At 34.9% G+C, this 20018-nt stretch overlaps 2 protein-coding genes across 2 annotated transcripts; both read left to right on the top strand.

Annotated features, from left to right (window-relative positions):
• Positions 1 to 3741: 3741 nt before the first annotated feature.
• Positions 3742 to 6658, top strand: LOC142240203 (serine protease inhibitor 42Dd-like). Its single transcript, XM_075311904.1, has 4 exons — positions 3742 to 3820; positions 3882 to 4792; positions 5110 to 5248; positions 6461 to 6658. The coding sequence occupies exons 1-4, from the start codon at positions 3808 to 3810 to the stop codon at positions 6577 to 6579; spliced, it is 1182 nt and encodes a 393-aa protein (XP_075168019.1). The 5' UTR covers positions 3742 to 3807; the 3' UTR covers positions 6580 to 6658.
• Positions 6659 to 9615: 2957 nt separating this feature from the next.
• LOC142240202 (serine protease inhibitor 42Dd-like) lies at positions 9616 to 11791 on the top strand. Its single transcript, XM_075311903.1, has 4 exons — positions 9616 to 9744; positions 10389 to 11308; positions 11446 to 11584; positions 11642 to 11791. Exons 1-4 carry the CDS (start codon positions 9732 to 9734, stop codon positions 11758 to 11760), a joined length of 1191 nt encoding a protein of 396 aa, XP_075168018.1. The 5' UTR covers positions 9616 to 9731; the 3' UTR covers positions 11761 to 11791.
• Positions 11792 to 20018: the final 8227 nt, after the last annotated feature.

Here is a 20018-nt window from a genome sequence, read left to right as displayed (position 1 = left end):
GTTTACTCACGCTCACTCACGGCGGAAAAATCTTACTCACGCACGATATTATTAGATAGGTCTCACGCACACTCACCCACGAAAATGTCATGACTCACGAAAAATGTCGTGACTCACGGAAAATGTCGTGACTCACGAATAATTTTATGAGTACACACAGAGAAGGAATATGATCACCTCAAATATGTTTCAAGAGCAAAATGTTATTTTTGGATGGTAACCATGTAAAATGTTTATCTCAAAAATGTTGTTTTCTCGCCAAACATAACATTTTTTCCGAAAACAGATACATAATTTCTGAGAAAAAAAATGGTTGCGATAAAAATGTTACATGTTCACCATCCAAAAATAACATTTTGCTCTTGAAACATGTTTGAGGTGATCATATTCCTTCTTTGGGTGTAATTTACCTTATGAAAACATAAGCACGATTAAAATCGAGAGCGTTATTAAACTCTTAATATCCTAGGTGTCAGTAAAATTGTAAATGAATATAACTCTTAAGCGTTTTATGTTGGTGAGCGGGATTATTTTCGTGAGTGTAATTGGTTACGTGCACACCTCTACCCCAGGGCCAGCGCACAAGAAGGCTTATGGCATTGTCCATTGGTCATATCCGTCCTCATTGCGTACATGAGTGTATTTCTACAATATATTGACAACTTCATAACGATTTTAGAGAACACCCAACTTCAGTGACATCTCCGATGTTCTAGAGTTGGGTGCTATCGTTGCCCACCCCTTATTAAATGTCATACAAAGACAAATCTATGCCCACAATTCTCATTCTACAACAATCTAGAAATCACACAAAATCAAAATACGATTTCCAATTTGCAATAAGAAACTTTTTTTATGTGTCGAATTTTTAATTTTGTTTATTTCATTACATTGAAGCTATTTAATATCCTTTGTTACGTATTTTAATTTAAGATTATTATAAATCGTAGCTACTACACTCAAAAACTAGTGAATCCACCGCGAAGGAAAATTTTGGTTAATTTTAGAAAATTTTGCTTTATTTTAGAAGATTATAAATAAACTCTATTAAAAACGCAGATGTCATATGGATTTCCCAAAAATAAATAAATATTGTTCAACAAATTCAAGAAAATTTATTGGACATAATTTTTTCACTTGTTAAGGAAAATTTCGAGGTACGAAGGAAAAAAATTGGAGTTCAAAATTGCAAAAATGTCTTTAGTACCACACGAAGTACATGATGGGTGCATTATTGGTAAAATTTACAAATTTAAAGAATTGCTGAACTAATTTGTTGGAGACACGATTTTTGTAAATCTTTGTTTCATTTGTGTATAATTTGTCCTACTTTTCACTTAACTAACGTACGCAAAAAACTTACAGTCAAGAAAACTTTCTCAAACCAAAATGTTTCCATGAACTAACATAAAATTGAATTGGCTTAAGTGTCATATATATAGTTTTTTTTTTCTCTGAGTGTTGTGACATCACAACAGACTACAAAAGTAAGTAAATTTAAAACGTTTATATTGACTGATTTTTTTTAAGTTTTGTTTATTTTATTCTAATTGTTTATATTGGAATTACATTTTTATACCCTCCACCATAGGATGGGGGGTATATTAACTTTGTCATTCCGTTTGTAACACATCGAAATATTGCTCTAAGACCCCATAAAGTATATATATTCTGGGTCGTGGTGAAATTCTGAGTCGATCTGAGCATGTCCGTCTGGCCGTCTGTTGAAATCTCGCTAACTTCCGAACGAAACAAGCTATCGACTTGAAACTTGGCACAAGTAGTTGTTATTGATGTAGGTCGGATGGTATTGAAAATGGGCCATATCGGTCCACTTTCATCCGATCCGGCTTGTACATTGTGTCAGTATATGGTCTCTAATGACCATGCAAAAATTGGTAAACATCGGTCCATAATTATATATAGCCCCCATATAAACGGACACCCAGATTTGGCTTGCGAGGGCTCTAAGAGAAGCAAATTTCACCCAACCCACGGAAATTTGGTGCATGATGTTAGTATATGGCCTCTAACATCGATGCAAAAATTGGTTCACATCGGTCCAAATTATATATAGCCTCCATATAAACCGATCCCCCGATTTGGCTTGCGGAGCCTCTAAGAGAAGCAAATTTCATCCGATCCGGCTGAAATTTGGTACATGGTGTTAGTATATGGTCTCTTACAACCATGTAAAAATTGGTCCACATCGGTCCATAATTATATATAGCCCCCATATAAACCGATCCCCCGATTTGGCTTGCAGAGCCTCTAAGAGAAACAAATTTCATCCGATCCGGCTGAAATTTGGTACATGATGTTAGTATATGTTCTCTAACGACCATGCACAAATTGGTCCATATTGGTCCATAATTATATAGCCCCCATATAAACCGATCACCAGATTTGACCTCCGGAGCCTCTTGGAAGACCAAAATTCATCTGGTTCAGTTGAAATTTGGTACGTGATGTTAATATATGGCCTCAAACACCCATGCAAAAATTGGTCGATATCGGTCCATAATTATATATAGGCCCCACATAAACCGATCCCCAGATTTGACCTCCGGAGCACCTTGGAAGAGCAAAATTCTTCCCATTCGGTTGAAATTTTGTACGTGATGTTAGTATATGGTATCCAACAACCATGCAGGAATTGGTTCCTATCATTCCATAATTATATATAGCTCACATATAAACCGATCGCCAGATTTGACCTCCGGTGCCTTTTGGAGAAGCAAAATTCATCCGATCTGGTTGAAATTTGGTACGTGGTGGTAGTATATGATATTTAATAACCATGCCAAAAGTGGTCCATATTAATCCATAATCATTTATAGCCCCCATATAAACCGATCCCGAGATTTGGTTTTGGAGCCTCTTGGAGGGGCAAATTTCATCCGAGTGAGTTGAAATTTGTGGATGATAGTCTTTCGTAGAAGTTTCTACGCAATCCATGGTGGAGGGTACATAAGATTCGGCCTGGCCGAATTTTTAATAATTCATCTAAAATTATATTTTTAATTATAAGGTACAATAATTTCTATTTCAGCTAATTCTTGATTAGGAGCATGAATAGGATTAGAAATTAATTTGTTAGCTTTTATCCCCCTAATAAGAGATAATAAATTAATATCTACTGAAGCTCCATTAAAATATTTTTTAACTCAAGCTTAAGCTTCCTCAGTATTTTTATTTATTTCTTCATAATGTTGAGGTGGACTAAGTGTTCCTTAAGTATGATAGCAATTTAAAATTGCTTTTTAATTTACTTTTATGTTCTTTTGTTTTTTTGTTTTTGTTTTTTGTTAATAAAATTGGATTCAACTAAATTGGTTTAATATACAAAAAGTTTTTGGCGCTGTAGATTGTGATTACTTAAAATATTTAAAGAATCCCGAAAATATCGGGAAAAATCCTGGGATTCTATATTTTGAAATCCCGAATCCCGGATTTTTTAAAAATCGATCCTACAAATGTATACTTTTTTCTTATATGCAATAATTGTCTATACGAAAAACACATATTAGTACAACAATTGCTAGATTTTCTGACTTTCTTATATGCCATACCCATTGTAGGTCTATTTGAAGATCTAATCATATTTGATTTTTTTTTAATTATGCAATAAGACATTGGTGCACTTTAACATTTCATATGAATTAAATGATAACCCCTAAATAACTTTGCATAAATATATTAACAAAAATTTCTCTATAAAATTTCTAAGATGAGGCATAAATTGTCAGTCTATATTAGCCATCAGTAGTCAGATTGTCTTTATCGTTCTCTGTTTTATTTTTGAAAATGGGATTCAAAGGTATTGATATTATTTGATTCTTTAAGCATTGGTTTAATTGAAACAATAATGATAATTTCAGCAAAAATTCCCTTCACTTTTCTATTGAGTGCTCTGCTATCAACTGCCATATCTTCAACACCTATCAACGATGAACCACAATTCTACAATGGCTTAAAGCATTTTAGTAAAAATATCTTTGAAGAAATTTTCCATGCAAATAATGGCGAAAATATTATTTTCTCACCTTTTTCCATACAAACATGTATGACCATGGCACGTATGGGATCTAAAGGTAGTACTGCCAAACGAATGGATGAAGTTCTGGGCTTCAGTAATCTATCCGAAGATCGTATTGGCGATAATTACTATAACCTTTTGGCTAAATATGAAAAAAGTGCTGATCTAAAATTGGCCAATAAATTCTATGTTATGACAGGACTCCAGCTGAAGGAAAACTACAATGACCTTTTGAACCAGAAATTCTTTTCTTCGGTTGAAAATTTAGATTTCTCTGAAAGCGATAAGGCTACAGATGTCGTTAATAATTGGGTGGCGTCTAAAACTGATAATACCATAACCCATCTTGTGGATTCGCTTTCGCCGGACGCTGTTTTGGTTATGCTTAGTGCCATTTATTTTCAAGGCAATTGGGCCAGACCTTTTCCTGAAGATTTTACCCGTGAACGTAAATTCTTTGTTGATGATAAGAAGAGGGTAGATGTTACCATGATGAATAGAATTGGATATACCGAATTTGCCAGCTTCCAAAATTTGGAAGCAGCTGCTGTCCGTTTGCCTTATAAAGATTCCGATCTTTCCATGATGATTATTTTACCTAATGCACGCAATGGATTATCGGCAATGTTGGACAAACTTAAAAATGTTTCATTGAAATCGTTGGTTGGTCAATTGAAGGATAGAGATGTGGATATGCAAATACCCAAATTCAAAGCGGAGTTAACGATTAATCTCAAGGATATTCTCAAAAAGGTAAAAGCTTATTTTATTTTTTTAAAAGACGACTATGTCTATTTTTCGATGTTTATAATTTTCGCAAAACTATGTATGTGAATATCGACAAGTAAAAGTTGACGTCAACTTATTTGTGTATCTTTTTGCGTATTTGTAAGTACGACATCTAAATTTGGAATACTAAAATCGTATTATATATTGTTGTTGTTGTAGTAGATTTTACTAATAATAGACTGCAACTTCTCCTATTGGTCTTTCTACATTGATGTATCTCTTTTATGTGTATATATTGTACATATTTGAAACTAATGAAATTTTTACATTTACTTTTTCAGATGGGTTTGAGTGTAATATTTGAAAATCCTGATTTTAGTGGAATGTTGGCAGCACCAAAACCCTTGACCATTAGCCAGGCTATTCATAAGGCCATAATAGAAGTCAATGAAGTTGGTACAAAAGCATCTGGAGCTACATGTAAGTCTACTAAAATATTTCCATATAATAGATTAAAGCATCAAAGAAATCGAATGATAAATTTCGTTTCCCAAGTGCTCCAGAATTAGAGTCTGAAGTGAAATTCATTTATATGGGGATATATAAGAGAATGAGTCTAACAACTAGAGATCTATGAAGCACCTCCTAAGCAGGAGGGTAGAGGGGAGTCAATTGTGATCGAATTCGGAGTCAACTTCTGTTAATGTAGTTTAGTTACCTTTTCAATAAAACTCCATTTATAATTCAGTGATGGAAGGTACTAGAAATTGATCGATATAAATGACCTTATTTGCCATATTTATTTACCAAAGGATGACCAAAGGGTCATCCTTTCAAATTTTATGCCAATTAGCATTTAAGGGGTCTAAAATCATTATATATTCAAAATTCAGTCTTTAAGATAATCGACACTTTGGTAGTTTTTAGTACCATCATTATTCTCAAAAATGCTCCAGGCACAAAATCCAATGGGTTTGGCTTTTGGGGATTTTAGAGGCCAATGTGTGGTAGAAATGAAGCGAGGAACCTCTGTTTTAAGGCATCCTTGGTGTTGAACTGAATGCAATGGTGTTGAGTCCTGTAGGAATGTCCATGGTCTGTGGCCAGAATATTTGGCTGTCCAGGGCTTCAATACTGCATTTTTATACCAGGTCGAATATAATTTTTCATGATAGCGTGATATTCGCACATATTTACGAATTTGTAAAATTTTTAATATTAATATTTTGAATCTTTTCTCATAAGAAAATTTTATTTTTTTATAGGAAAAACATTAACTTGAAAAATGTTTGAATTCAACTCGTTTTCAACTTTTTGAAACCTGGTCGAACATAATTTTTTTTTGATAACGTAAAATATCAAACGCCAAGTTTGCTGTTGTAGAATTAAGACGGGGATGGACAACATTTAATTTTTTCTTGCATTTTTTTCTCAGATTAAGTTAATATTCGGCCCGGCCGAACTTAAGTCCGTATTTACATGTTTTTTGTTTTGTAATCTCGAGAAAAACTAAAAACATTCCTTATCTAAAAGTTTTTTCGAAGTAAAATTTTTGAAAAAGAAATACTCGCATTTGTATTTTGTGTTCTAATAATTTGAACTTCTCGAAGAACTAAAAACAATCTTAAATTTAAGATACACGTATTTTTTGTAAATTTATATACCATATTAACATCGTTTCTTTTATTTCAGTAATGGAAGCAGTTCCTTTCTCTGTGCCACAAAGGTTCGTCGCAGATCATCCATTCTACTATGTCATCATGAATTCAGATACTGTGCCTCTTTTTGAAGGCACATTTGTTGGGCCTTAAGAACATGTAATATTTACGCTCAATTTGTTATACCATTTTGAAAATAAAAAAAATAAATAAAAAAAAAAATCATAATAAATATGAATATACTTATTTTATAGTATAGAGTCCTTTCTTTGAACATCTGGAAGGTCACTTATTAGTCGGTTACCAAAATGTTACAATTTTTTAAAGCTATAAGAAGTTATGACAGAGGATAAGGCAAACAATGAACTCGCTTTCCGGGACCCTCTCAATATAAATCACAAGATTAATTGATTCTATTAATTGTTAATTGCAATTTCTTTAATCACAGAAATTATTCTACTAGTCGCAGACAATTAAACAGAATAAATGTTCAAACGCCAATTAAAACAAGTATATATGACCGTAAGTTCGGCCAGGCCGAATCTTATGTACCCTCCACCATGGATAGCGAAGAAACTTCTACGAAAGACTGTCATCCAGAATCGAATTACTTGGGTTGTGGTATCTTAAATCGTTTTCTAAGTTGTGAGTCCATACGTGGTATATATTAGACAAAAAAGGTATGTGTAGGTAAGTCTACAAATAATTACGAATCGATATGGACTTTAGCACGGTACGTAGGGAGCAAGAATTGAAATATGGGGGTCGCTTATATGGGGGCAATATAACTATAATTATGAACTTGATATTGACCAATTTTTGTGCGATTGGGGATCGATTTATCTGAGGGCTATATATAACTATAGACCGATATGGACCTAATTAGGCATGGCTGTTAACGGCCATATACTAAAGGGTGATACGGTCAAAATTTTGTCAAGGGAAAACGCGTGTAAATCGGTGAAATCGTTTATTTAAAAAATCAAATTAAATTTATTTTTCAAGTTCAATTAGTATAAAATTCAGGAAAAATATTCAGTTAGGCTTTCGCTTTTCCAAATCCGAATTGCCGGGCCTCACACTTGACACCTGCCATCAGATTTTGTACAGCCACCTTGTCCACTTTCTTCGCCGCAGAAAGCCAGTTTGCCTTGAACTGCTGCTCGTCCTTAGCAGTTTTTTTGGTCTTCTTTAGGTTCCGCTTGACAATAGCCCAGTATTTCTCAATTGGGCGGAACTCTGGCGTGTTGGGAGGGTTCTTGTCCTTGGGAACCACCTGCACGTTGTTGGCGGCGTACCACTCCATGGCCTTTTTACCGTAATGACAAGATGCCAAATCCGGCCAAAACAGTACGGAACAACCGTGTTTCTTCAGAAAAGGCAGCAGACGTTTATTCAAACACTCTTTCACGTAAATTTCTTGGTTGACAGTCCCGGAAGCTATGAAAATGTTGCTTTTCAAGCCACAGATGGCTTGCCAAACCAGATATTTCTTTGCGAACTTTGACAGTTTTATGTGCTTGAAAATATCTGCTACCTTTCCCCTTCCTTTTGCCGTATAAAACTCTTGTCCCGGAAGCTGCTTGTAGTCGGCTTTGACGTAGGTTTCGTCGTCCATTACCACGCAGTCAAACTTCGTCAGCATCGACGTGTACAGCCTCCAGAATCGCGCTTTGGCCGTCGTATTTTGTTTATCATCGCGATTTGGAGTCACTACATTCTTGTAAGTCGATAGTCCGGCTCGTTTTTTGGTCGATGCACGGTTGTAGACGATACACCCAGCTTATTTGCGGCATCTCGGAGAGAGAGGTTAGGGTTTCGCTTGAAACTACCGGCAACTCTCTTTGTCGTCTCAGCGGCTTTCGGTTTTCGATTTCCCCCCCGATCCAGACTTCCTGGCTGTCGACAAATGTTCCCCAAACACTTTAATTACATTTGTAACGGTTTATTTGGCAACTTTTAGCGATTTTGGCAGCTTTGCGTGCGAGTAGCTCGGATTTTCGCGATGCGCGAGCAAAATTTTGATACGCTGCTCTTCTTGCTTGGACGGCATTTTGACAACTGAAGAGTGAATTTCAAAATCAAAATAGGAGCAACATTCTACACACACACACACCTTTAAAATGATAGGTGTTTTTTAAATGCAAAATTGAAAGAAATACGTCAAGTTTTTATTGACCAAATTTTGACCGTATCACCCTTTAGCACAATGTACCAAGAGGCTCCAAAACCAAATCTCGGGATCGGTTTATATAAGGGCTATATATGATTATGGACTGATATGGACCACTTTTGGCATGCTTGTTAAATATCATATACTACCACCATGTACCAAATTTCAACCAAATCGGATGAATTTTGCTTCTCCAAAAGGCACCGGAGGTCAAATCTGGGGATCGTTTTATATGAGGGCTATATATAATTATGGACTGATATGAACCAATTCCTACATGGTTGTTGGCCATATACTACCACCACGTACAAATTTCTACCGAATCGGATGAATTTGGCTCTTCCAAGGGGCTCCGGAGGTCAAATCTGGGGATCGGTTTATATGGGGGCTATATATAATTGTGGACCGATTTCGACCAATTTTTGCATGGGTGTTTGAAGCCATATATTAACACCACGTACTAAATATCAACTGCATCAGATGAATTTTGGTCTTCCAAGAGGCTCCGCAAGCCAAATCGGGAGCGGTTTATATGGGGGCTATATATAATTATTGACCGCTTTTTGCATGGTTGTTAGAGACCATATACTAACACCATGTACCAAATTTCAGCCTGATCGGATGAAATTTTCTTCTCTTAGAGGCTCCGCAAGCCTAATCTGGGGATCGGTTTATATGGGGCTATATATAATTATGGACCGATATGGACCAATTTGTGCATGGTTGTTAAAGACCATATACTAACACCAAGTACCAAATTTCAGCCGGATCGGATGAAATTAGCTTCTCTTAGAGGCTCCGAAAGCCAAATCGGTGGATCGAGTGCTTTTTTCTCAAACTCAAGTCCATGTATATCAGTCGTAGGTTAAGTTAGCCTCAGTAGACCAGCCCTTGAGTCTTATCTAGTAATTGCAATTTTGTTGGGTTTTACTACAGACTAATGTCAAGGTCGTCAAAAATTGTTTTGCATCATATAATGCCCGTGCTTTAATATGTACCAATCCAAAACTGATAACACAAGCTTTCGTTAGTTGGTCAAATGAAAATCAAATATATTCTACAATTCAAAAATATTTCACTTTAGTATCAGTACAAGTTTCAATTAAAGACGGTCTTTGAAATACATTAAACAATGCTGCTTAATGGTGAGTAAAACAAAACACAATATGAAAAAAATCTAATATAAATATTAATGGAATTAAAGCAACTAACTAAAACATATCTCGTATAAAACTAAAATTTTTATCTTCATGTACACCGAAAAAAAAGTAAACTGTTTTATAGGAAGAATAACTCGTACGAAAATTGAACTAAATTTTACTCCACATTTTGAGATTTCCACAAAGCGTTGTTAAAACCAGGAAAATTTAATGCCCTGTTGTACTTTTTAACTGCAGTTCTCCAAATTACTCCCTCTCATAGAAGGAGAAACTAACTAAAATTAAAGAAGAAAATCATTGGCGCCAAATCATGACCATTTTAACCATAAAGTAGTTCATTCTTACTATTTTTGGGAATCGTACGAAAATTTTCATTTGCTTTAGTTCATATTGAACTTATGTGTACAGTCATTGAACTTTATACTCACGTTTAGTTCTTAAAATGTTTCAGACATACTTAAAAACGAAATTTTCATTGAGCTGTGGAAAATTTCGCAAAAAATAATAAAATTTAACTACAAACAAATAATTTTTTAGCAATAAAAATAAGTATAATTTAGCGTTAGTTTAACTACGGGAGTTTTTTTTTCTGTGTATGTATCTAATAATTATTTCGTTTTTGTTTCTAGATATGCAGTATATATTCTATATCATATTAGCAATACTCGTGGGCCTAACAACAGTCCAATCATCGCTAAGTGATCCTAAATTCCAATCAAGCTTGGAGAATTTTAGTCAAAATTTACATTATGAATTATTGCAAAGCCATGCCAAAGACAATATCATCTATTCGCCTTTCTCTATTCAAACCTGCCTTGCTATGGTTCGTATGGGAGCTGATGGCCAGACGGCAATAGAAATGGATCAAGGATTAAATTTCACTGGTCAGTCCGTGGAAAACATTGCTAAAAACTATCACCAACTCTTGGGACAATACGAAGATGGCAAAATTGTAAAGGTTGCTAATAAGGTCTATGTAATGAAAGACTTTAGCCTTCAGGAAAAATATCAAGAACTTTTAAGGAAGAACTTCTTCTCATCTGGCGAATCCATTGATTTTGGTGAAAGTAATAAGGCTGCCAAAACTATTAACTCTTGGGTAGAGTCTCAAACTGAAAATGCTATTAGTGATCTGGTTGAACCATCAGATTTTTCTAGTGATACTAGACTAATGCTACTGAGTGCCATATATTTCAAGGGTAATTGGGATAAACCTTTCAATCCAAAGAATACTATAGAAGATGATTTTTACATCAATGAAGAAAAATCCATGAAAGTTCAAATGATGACAAAAAATGCAATGCATGAATATGCCACCTTAGATGATTTAGACGCAACGGCTGTACGTTTACCCTATCGTGATTCTGATCTTTCAATGGTGGTAATTTTACCAAATTCCCGAACTGGATTATCTACTCTACAAGAAAACCTAAGGAATGTTAGCCTATCATCCATCGCAGAGAAATTAGATAGAATTCGTGGTATCAGAATTTCTTTACCAAAGTTTAAAGTTGAATTTACAATAAATCTCAATGGACCTTTGATAAATGTAAGTAGCACAAGTTACAAATTAAGAACAAAACAAATTTCAAGTGGATAGGAATTCTGCATATGTACCCAGAGCCAACAGTTTATTTAGACCTCCGCAAATTCATAAAAAATTTTCAATAATATTCCCTATTTTAGATGGGTATGAAGCAAATGTTCTCTCAAGCTAATTTGCGAAAAATGTTGGTGCAGCATGAACCGTTAAAAATTTCCGAAGTTATTCACAAAGCCATGATTGATGTCAATGAAGTTGGCACCACTGCTGCCGCTGTAACACGTGAGTAAAATTAATGCTAAAGTAACTCCCGTATTAAAATTTGAATTTTAATTGTAGGTGCCAATATTGTTACCCGTTCCCGTCTAGCAATTTTCAAAGCCGATCATCCATTCTACTATGTCATCATGAACAATGATTCAATTCCTTTATTCCAAGGAACATTTGTTGGAGCCTAAATTAAATGGTTATAACTAATTAAAAGTAAAAGGATCTAAAAGTGTTTATTTCAAAAGTCTTCGCTGTAAAATTTGTGAAATTATATAGAATTCCAGGGGTATTTTAGGACAAATACTCTGACAATCAGATCGGTTAAACTATTTATACGCTTACCGAAGTTAAATTTAAATTTTCTAAATATGGAGACTACATCAGATTCTGGATTTATAAGAAAATTGTTAAACATCTAGTATAAGCGGTCAAAAAAGCAAGTATATACAGCAGTAAGTTCGGCCGAGACGAACCTTAAATACCCACCACCATGAACCAAATATTAGGGTTTCCTTTGAAATTTCAGGAGGGCTTGAGGACTTGAGGACACTTCCCGAAGATAAATCTAAAGATTTCACCTTTGAGGACTATATCAGATTCTGGATTTATAAGAACCATTTTTGTTTGAGTTTAGAGGAATCATTAACATCTCTTGTAAGTGTGCAAGAAAATTATAAAATAACGTCTTGATTTGAAATCTTAAATCTGTACATTTACACCCGAGAAGTAAAATCTGGAAATTTTACATTGAGTTTAAGCAATTTTCATGATCAGTGTGCCTTCTATACCCTCAAGAATTGAAGTCGGTCTATATGGAGGCATTACCAAATGGACCGATAAAAACTTAATCAGATACACGTTTTTGTACCAGAATATTTACAATTTCAGGCAAATCGGATAAAAACTGCGGTTTCTATAAGCCCAAGAAGTAAAATCGGGAGATCGGTCTATATGGGGGCTATACCAAAATATGGACCGATACTCACAATTTTTGGCACACGTATTTGAGGTCCTACAATACCTCTAGATTTCCAATTTCAGGTAAATTTAATAAAAACTACGGTTTCTATAAGCCCAAGAAGTAAAATCGGGAGATCGGTCTATATGGGGGCTATACCAAAACATGGACCGATACTCACCATTTTTGGCACACCTTTTTATGGTCATAAAATACCTCTAGATTTCAAATTTCAGGCAAATTGGATAAAAACTACGATTTCTATAAGCCCAAGACCCCAAATCTGGAGGTCGGTTTATATGGGGACTATATCAAAACCTGGACCGATATAGCCCATCTTCGAACTTGACCTGCCTGCAGACAAAAGACGAGTTTGTGCAAAATTTCAGCACGATGGATTCATTATTGAATACTATAGCGTGATTACAACAGACAGACAGCCAGACAGACATACGAACAGATGGACATGTTATATCGTTTTAGAATTTCTCCCTGATCAAGAATATATATACTTTATATAGTCAGAAATCGATATTTCGATGTGTTACAAACGGAATGACAAACTTATTATACCCCCGTCACCATTCTATGGTGGTGGGTATAATAATCGATGAAAGAACGCCTTTCATTTGATTTTAAATCGTAATTCGATAGATTTTTACCGAAATTATTGGAATGAGCACGACAGTTCTAGAATTTCTGGCGACTCGAAGAATTTCTGGCGGTGTCTAGAAGCCAAAAAATCGGGAGATCTGTCTATGCGACCGATTTCTAATTTTAGGCAACTGGAATACACTCAAAAAAAAGTGAACTCTCTATTTCACTAATGCCAATTTAACTTTATTTTAGTTCATAGAAATATTATGTTTGGAGAAAGTTTTCTTTACTCTAATACTTTTTTGTGTACGTTAGTTAAATTAACTAAACCCGAGGAAAAAAATATACTCAAATGAAGCATAAAGATTAACTAAATTCGTGTCTTCCACAAAATAGTTCAGAATTTCTTTAAATTTGTAAATTTTACCAAAAATGCGTCCATCGTGAACTTGGTATGTCACTAAAGACATTATTGCAATTTTGAACTCCAAGTTTTTACTTCAAACTACAAAATTTTCTTTAACAAGTGAAAAAATTTCGATATTTCGATGTGTTACAAACGGAATGACAAACTTATTATACCCCCGTCACCATTCTATGGTGGTGGGTATAATAATCGATGAAAGAACGCCTTTCATTTGATTTTAAATCGTAATTCGATAGATTTTTACCGAAATTATTGGAATGAGCACGACAGTTCTAGAATTTCTGGCGACTCGAAGAATTTCTGGCGGTGTCTAGAAGCCAAAAAATCGGGAGATCTGTCTATGCGACCGATTTCTAATTTTAGGCAACTGGAATACACTCAAAAAAAAGTGAACTCTCTATTTCACTAATGCCAATTTAACTTTAATTTAGTTCATAGAAATATTATGTTTGGAGAAAGTTTTCTTTACTCTAATACTTTTTTGTGTACGTTAGTTAAATTAACTAAACCCGAGGAAAAAAATATACTCAAATGAAGCATAAAGATTAACTAAATTCGTGTCTTCCACAAAATAGTTCAGAATTTCTTTAAATTTGTAAATTTTACCAAAAATGCGTCCATCGTGAACTTGGTATGTCACTAAAGACATTATTGCAATTTTGAACTCCAAGTTTTTACTTCAAACTACAAAATTTTCTTTAACAAGTGAAAAAACTTAGTTATGTCTAATAAATTTTCTTGTATTTGTCGAAAAATATTTACTTATTTTTATGACATCGGCGTGATGCCAACGTTTGTAATACTGTTTAGTTAAAATTTTCTACAAATTTTCTAAAATTAACCGAAAGTTTTCTTCCTGGTGGGTTCACTGTTTTTTCAGTGTAGAACGCCAAGAAGTCAAATCTAGAACGCCAAGAAGTCGACAAACACCATATTGAAAACACTTATTTGTGGATAAAAATTACGATGCTTAAGAAGTTTAATCGGGACTCTAAAATTGTATATAGTAAACACCAATATTTGCAATCTAAAAACACCAATTAATAAAATGAATGAAGTTTAATAGGGGCTCTAAAAGGATTTGGTCCGATACACTTTATATTTGGAATACCTATTTGAGGTCCTAAGATACCTCTATAGTTTGAATTTCAGACTAATCGGATAACAATTTCGGGTTCTAAGAGCCCAAGATGTCAAATCGGGAGATCGGTCTACATGGGGCCTATACCAAAACATAGACCGATACACACCCTATTCGGCATATTCGTTTGGGGTCATAAAATACTATATATCAATTTGCAAGAAAATCGAATCTCCCCAAATCGAGAGATGTCTGTGATAAATTTTTAAGACGATAGCGCCATCATTGAATGCTGTAGCGTGATAACAACAGACAGACGGACATGGTTATGTCGTCTTAGAATTTCTTCTTGATCAATAATATATACACTTTATATAGTCGAAAACGAAACCAAGTCGATAAGAAAGCAGTTACTCGAATTCGAATCAATTTGGGTTTCAGTATTTTTGAAAGTTAGTTTCGTTTGTATGAAAATACATCGATTATAAAATATTAGTATTTTCAAATTTTTGCCCTGAGAATTCGTTCAAATTTTAACAATGTGTTTACTTTATTTCTCGACACATATTGTACACCTTCGTTTTCTACTCGACAACAAAATATGAAGTAACTTGCTTTCGATCTATGAATCGCATCCCGGAATCCCCTATCGATTTTTTCAACTTCCGATGTAGTCCATCAGAGAACGGCTGCGATCTACCGCAACCGACCAGTGTATTTGGTAAACACCAATATTTGCAATCTTAAAACACCAATTGGTAAAATGAATTTCAACCACCAATATCCAACGCAACCGACGACTGTCGGTAATTGTTAGTATGAGTTTTGGTATCTCGAAAACAACGTAATAAAACAATCACTCAAATTGGTTTCCTCATATCTCCGCAGTTTGGTATTATCTTCTTTTCTACTCTCTCAATTCTCTTAAGCTGATGCCAAGTGCTGGTAGTTGTTGTTGTTGAGTGCAATGACACTTAAGTGTATGTATACTACAACACTCGTTTTTTGTTTACCGAGCATTGCTACGATGCCGATTGGTTTAACACCGCAAAACACTGCAAACGAACATGGGTATATACTGATGGTGTTTTTTTTTCTTACATTTGTATGAATGTAAGAGATCACACGGTAATTGGTGTCTTACTCACTGCCACCGACATTTTGTCGGTAAGATTGCAATAGGAACAAGTATATACGGCCGAAAGTTCGGCCAGGCCGAAACCCTCCACCATGGATTGCGTAGCAACTTCTACTACAGAATGTCATCCACAATCGAATTACTTTGGTTGTGGTAGGTCTTGCCAATAGCAAGGTATATTAAAACTTCTTAAAATCGTCTTCTAAATTGTAAGTTAGTCCATACGTGGTATATATTAGACAAAACAAGGCAGATTAAATACTTATATAATTCAGTTCTTGAAGGATATATATACGAACCGGTATGAACTTTTGCGCGGTAATTACACGCAAACAAAAAAAAAACGTTTGGAAAACGTGTACCGAAAACGTTTTTCTTTTGTTAGAGTTTTTTGAATTGCTTCCAAAATTTTAAACTTTTATCACTAAAACAATTCGTTTGTTAAAAAATTTTTATTTTTTCAATAAAAAAAGTTATTTTTGAAACAACAACACAGTCCATTTCGTTTATATCAAACACTGTTATTTTATGACTTTAGGTCTTAAATAAGACACATTTTACAGTTCAAAATTTTATATAGTACAATGTAATGTTGAACATTTTTTCGGGATCTTCCGAACATACCTGAAATATATGTAAAAAAAAAACAAAAAAACTTTGGTCGAAGCAGGGATCGAACCCACGACCCTTGGCATGCAAGTCGGACGTAGCAACCACTGCTACACGGTGCCAAACTAAATGTTTGTTTCTGTTAAATAAACTTTGTTTATTCGGTTCGTGGGCGCCGCAAGCTATGCTATATAAATATAACTTATATGGATAATTATCTATTGATGACCATAACAGGTACATAGCTCAGAGGTTAGTGTGTTGGCTTACAAAGTGCATGGTCCGATGTTCGATTCTCCGTCCAGGCAAAAGGTAAAAAAATTTAAAAATTTATAAAATCGTATAATTACTTCTACATTGTTGGTATTACAGGAAAAGGTGTTAAAAAACCTCGTGGATGTGAGAAAGATATGAGGGAAAATGCAATTAGCAAGAAAACAATGTTTTTTTTTTTGAGTTAGTCTTTATGAAATTGTTTTTACATCCTGGAAAAGAATAAACGTTTATCACAAAAAGTATATACTTTTCTTCCAAATACACTTCCTTACAGCGAAAAGCAAATGAGAAACGAACTTTGTTTGTCGTTTGGGAGGAAAGAATTATTTTTTTGCGTGTAGAGAGCCAGAAATAATATATGGGGGATATATACAATTATCAACCGATATGGACCAATTTTTGAGTGATTGGGGATGGGTTTATCTGGGGGATATATATAACTATGGACTGATATGGACCACGTTTGGAATAGACGTTAGCAAATATATACTAGCACAATGTACCAAATGTCAACCGATTCGGATGATTCGGCTCCAGAGATCAAATCTGACGATCGGTTTATATGGGGGCTATATATAGTTACGGATCGATATGGACCAATTTTTGCAAGGTTGTTAAAGACCATATTCTTACAACACGTACAAAATTTCAACCAGATCGGATGAATTTTGCTCCTCCAAGAGACTCCGGAGGTCAAATCTGGGTATCGGTTTATATGGGGACTATATAAAATTATGGACCCATATGGACCAGTTTTGGCATGGTTGTTAGTGACCATATATTAACACCACGTATAAAATTTCAAACGTATCGGATGAATTTTGCTCCTACAAGAAGCTCCGAAGTTCAAGTCTGGTTATTGATTTATATGGGGGCTATATATAATTATGGACCTCTATGGACCAATTTTGGCATTGTTGTTAGAGACCATATATTAACACCACAAAATTTCAAACGGATCGGATGATGCTCCTCCAAGAGGCTCCGGAGGTCAAATCTGGGTATCGGTTTATATGGGGACTATATATAATTATGGACCCATATGGACCAATTTTTGTGCGGTTGTTTGAGATCCTATGTTAACACCACTTACCAAATCGGGTAATCGGTGTATATGGGGGCTATATATAATTATGGACCGATATGGACCAATTTTTGCGTGGGTGTTACAGACCATCTACAAACACCAGGTACCAAATTGCAACCGGATCGGATGAAATTTTCTTTTCTAAGGGGCTCCGCAAGCCAAATCTGGGGGTCGATTTATATGGGGGTAACACGTAAAAGTGGTTCGATATGGCCCGATGCTAGATCGACTCAGAATTTCACCAATACCCGGAATATAATAGGTTGGCTGATAAGTCCCCGGTCTGACACATAGATGGCGTCGCTAGTATTAAATGCATATTATTTTTATTAGTACCAACCTTCAAATGATTCGTGTCAAAATTTGACGTATGTAAGTCAATTAGTCAATTAGTGAGATAGAGCGTCTTTTGTGAAGCAACTTTTGTTATTGTGAAAAAATGTAAAAAAGGAATTCCGTGTTTTGATAAAATACTGTTTTCTGAAGGGAAAAAATTCGGTGGAAGCAAAAACTTGGCTTGATAATGAGTTTCCGGACTCTGCCCCAGGGAAATAAACAATAATTGATTGGTATGCAAAATTCAAGGGTGGTGAAATGAGCACGGAGGACGGTGAACGCAGTGGACGCCCGAAAGAGGTGGTTACAGACGAAAACATCAAAAAAATCCACAAAATGATTTTGAATGACCGTAAAATGAAATTGATCGAGATAGCAGAGGCCTTAAAGATATCAAAGGAACGTGTTGGTCATATCATTCATCAATATTTGGATATGCGGAAGCTCTGTGCGAAATGGGTGCCGCGCGAGCTCACATTTGACCAAAAACAACAACGTGTTGATGATTCTGAGCGATGTTTGCAGCTGTTAACTCGTAATACACCCGAGTTTTTCCGTCGATATGTGACAATGGATGAAACATGGCTCCATCACTACACTCCTGAGTCCAATCGACAGTCGGCTGAGTGGACAGCGACCGGTGAACCGTCTCCGAAGCGTGGAAAGACTCAAAAGTCCGCTGGCAAATTAATGGCCTCTGTTTTTTGGGATGCGCATGGAATAATTTTTATCGATTATCTTGAGAAGGGAAAACCCATCAACAGTGACTATTATATGGCGTTAATGGAGCGTTTGAAGGTCGAAATCGCGGCAAAACGGCCCCATATGAAGAAGAAAAAAATGTTGTTGCACCAAGACAATGCACCGTGCCACAAGTCATTGAGAACGATGGCAAAAATTCATGAATTGGGCTTCGAATTGCTTCCCCACCCACCGTATTCTTCAGATCTGGCCCCCAGCGACTTTTTCTTGTTCTCAGACCTCAAAAGGATGCTCGCAGGGAAAAAATTTGGCTGCAATGAAGAGGTGATCACCGAAACTGAGGCCTATTTTGAGGCAAAACCGAAGGAGTACTACCAAAATTGTATCAAAAAATTGGAAGGTCGTTATAATCGTTGTATTGCTCTTGAGGGGAACTATGTTGAATAATAGAAACGAATTTTGACAAAAAATGTGTTTTTCTTTGTTAGACCGCGGACTTATCAGCCAACCTGTTATTTTAAGTGAAATTTTAATTTTGGACCAATAAATTTCAACAAAAAAAATATATATATAATCGATTAAAAAAGTATAAAAAATAATAAAAAATAAATTTCATCCCCGCTGGGGTTTGAACCTGTGCTATTTGACTTTTTCACTTCCATGGAAGTTCGTTTGAGTAGGTTTTGCAAATTACTAGAATTGTTAATTTTTTCTTTTTTTGATTTTTAATGAAAAAAGATTTATAACATACATAAAAAAAAAACGAAATAAAACCGATATATAACATAAAATTTTTTTTTTAGAAAAATATTGGATAAAAAAATGCCGTGAGAATGCCGTGTTGAGAAATGAACCAGCGTTTTTTAGTTTTTCAAAACGATTATTGGTTTGCACTATATATCCCTACTTTCGACGTGGAGAAACCAATATCAAATTTCTTTGGTTTGAAATAAGAAAGAAAGTGTTCGATATGCATAAATAGGGCATGGTTTTCATTTCGAAACCCGAAATAAAATTGATATTTCAGTTTAAGGTCGGTACCTTAAATTACAGAATTTTGAAAGGTCGATTTTTCAATGAAGGTAGCAACCTTTTCAAAAAATGATAAACTTGATGTTTTAATTTTCGCTACAGTTCATAGTTTTTACCAGATTTTTTAAACAATTTTTTTATTTCTTATTGGATGCCTTATAGCATGTACAAAATAAAACAACTTTCACAAGAAAAAAAACATA

Source organism: Haematobia irritans, chromosome 5 (assembly GCF_050003625.1).
Source record: "Haematobia irritans isolate KBUSLIRL chromosome 5, ASM5000362v1, whole genome shotgun sequence".
In the NCBI taxonomy this organism is placed as follows: domain Eukaryota; kingdom Metazoa; phylum Arthropoda; class Insecta; order Diptera; family Muscidae; genus Haematobia; species Haematobia irritans.
This window is presented reverse-complemented; position numbering and strand designations above follow the sequence as displayed.

What these genes read in the sequence shown, in the direction of transcription:
- LOC142240203 (XM_075311904.1), top strand. An exon ending in TCAAGGATATTCTCAAAAAG is followed by an intron (nt 4,793 to 5,109) that starts GTAAAAGCTTAT and finishes TTACTTTTTCAG; the next exon opens with ATGGGTTTGAGTGTAATATT. An exon ending in AAAAGCATCTGGAGCTACAT is followed by an intron (nt 5,249 to 6,460) that starts GTAAGTCTACTA and finishes CTTTTATTTCAG; the next exon opens with TAATGGAAGCAGTTCCTTTC.
- LOC142240202 (XM_075311903.1), top strand. An exon ending in TCAATGGACCTTTGATAAAT is followed by an intron (nt 11,309 to 11,445) that starts GTAAGTAGCACA and finishes TCCCTATTTTAG; the next exon opens with ATGGGTATGAAGCAAATGTT. An exon ending in CACTGCTGCCGCTGTAACAC is followed by an intron (nt 11,585 to 11,641) that starts GTGAGTAAAATT and finishes TTTTAATTGTAG; the next exon opens with GTGCCAATATTGTTACCCGT.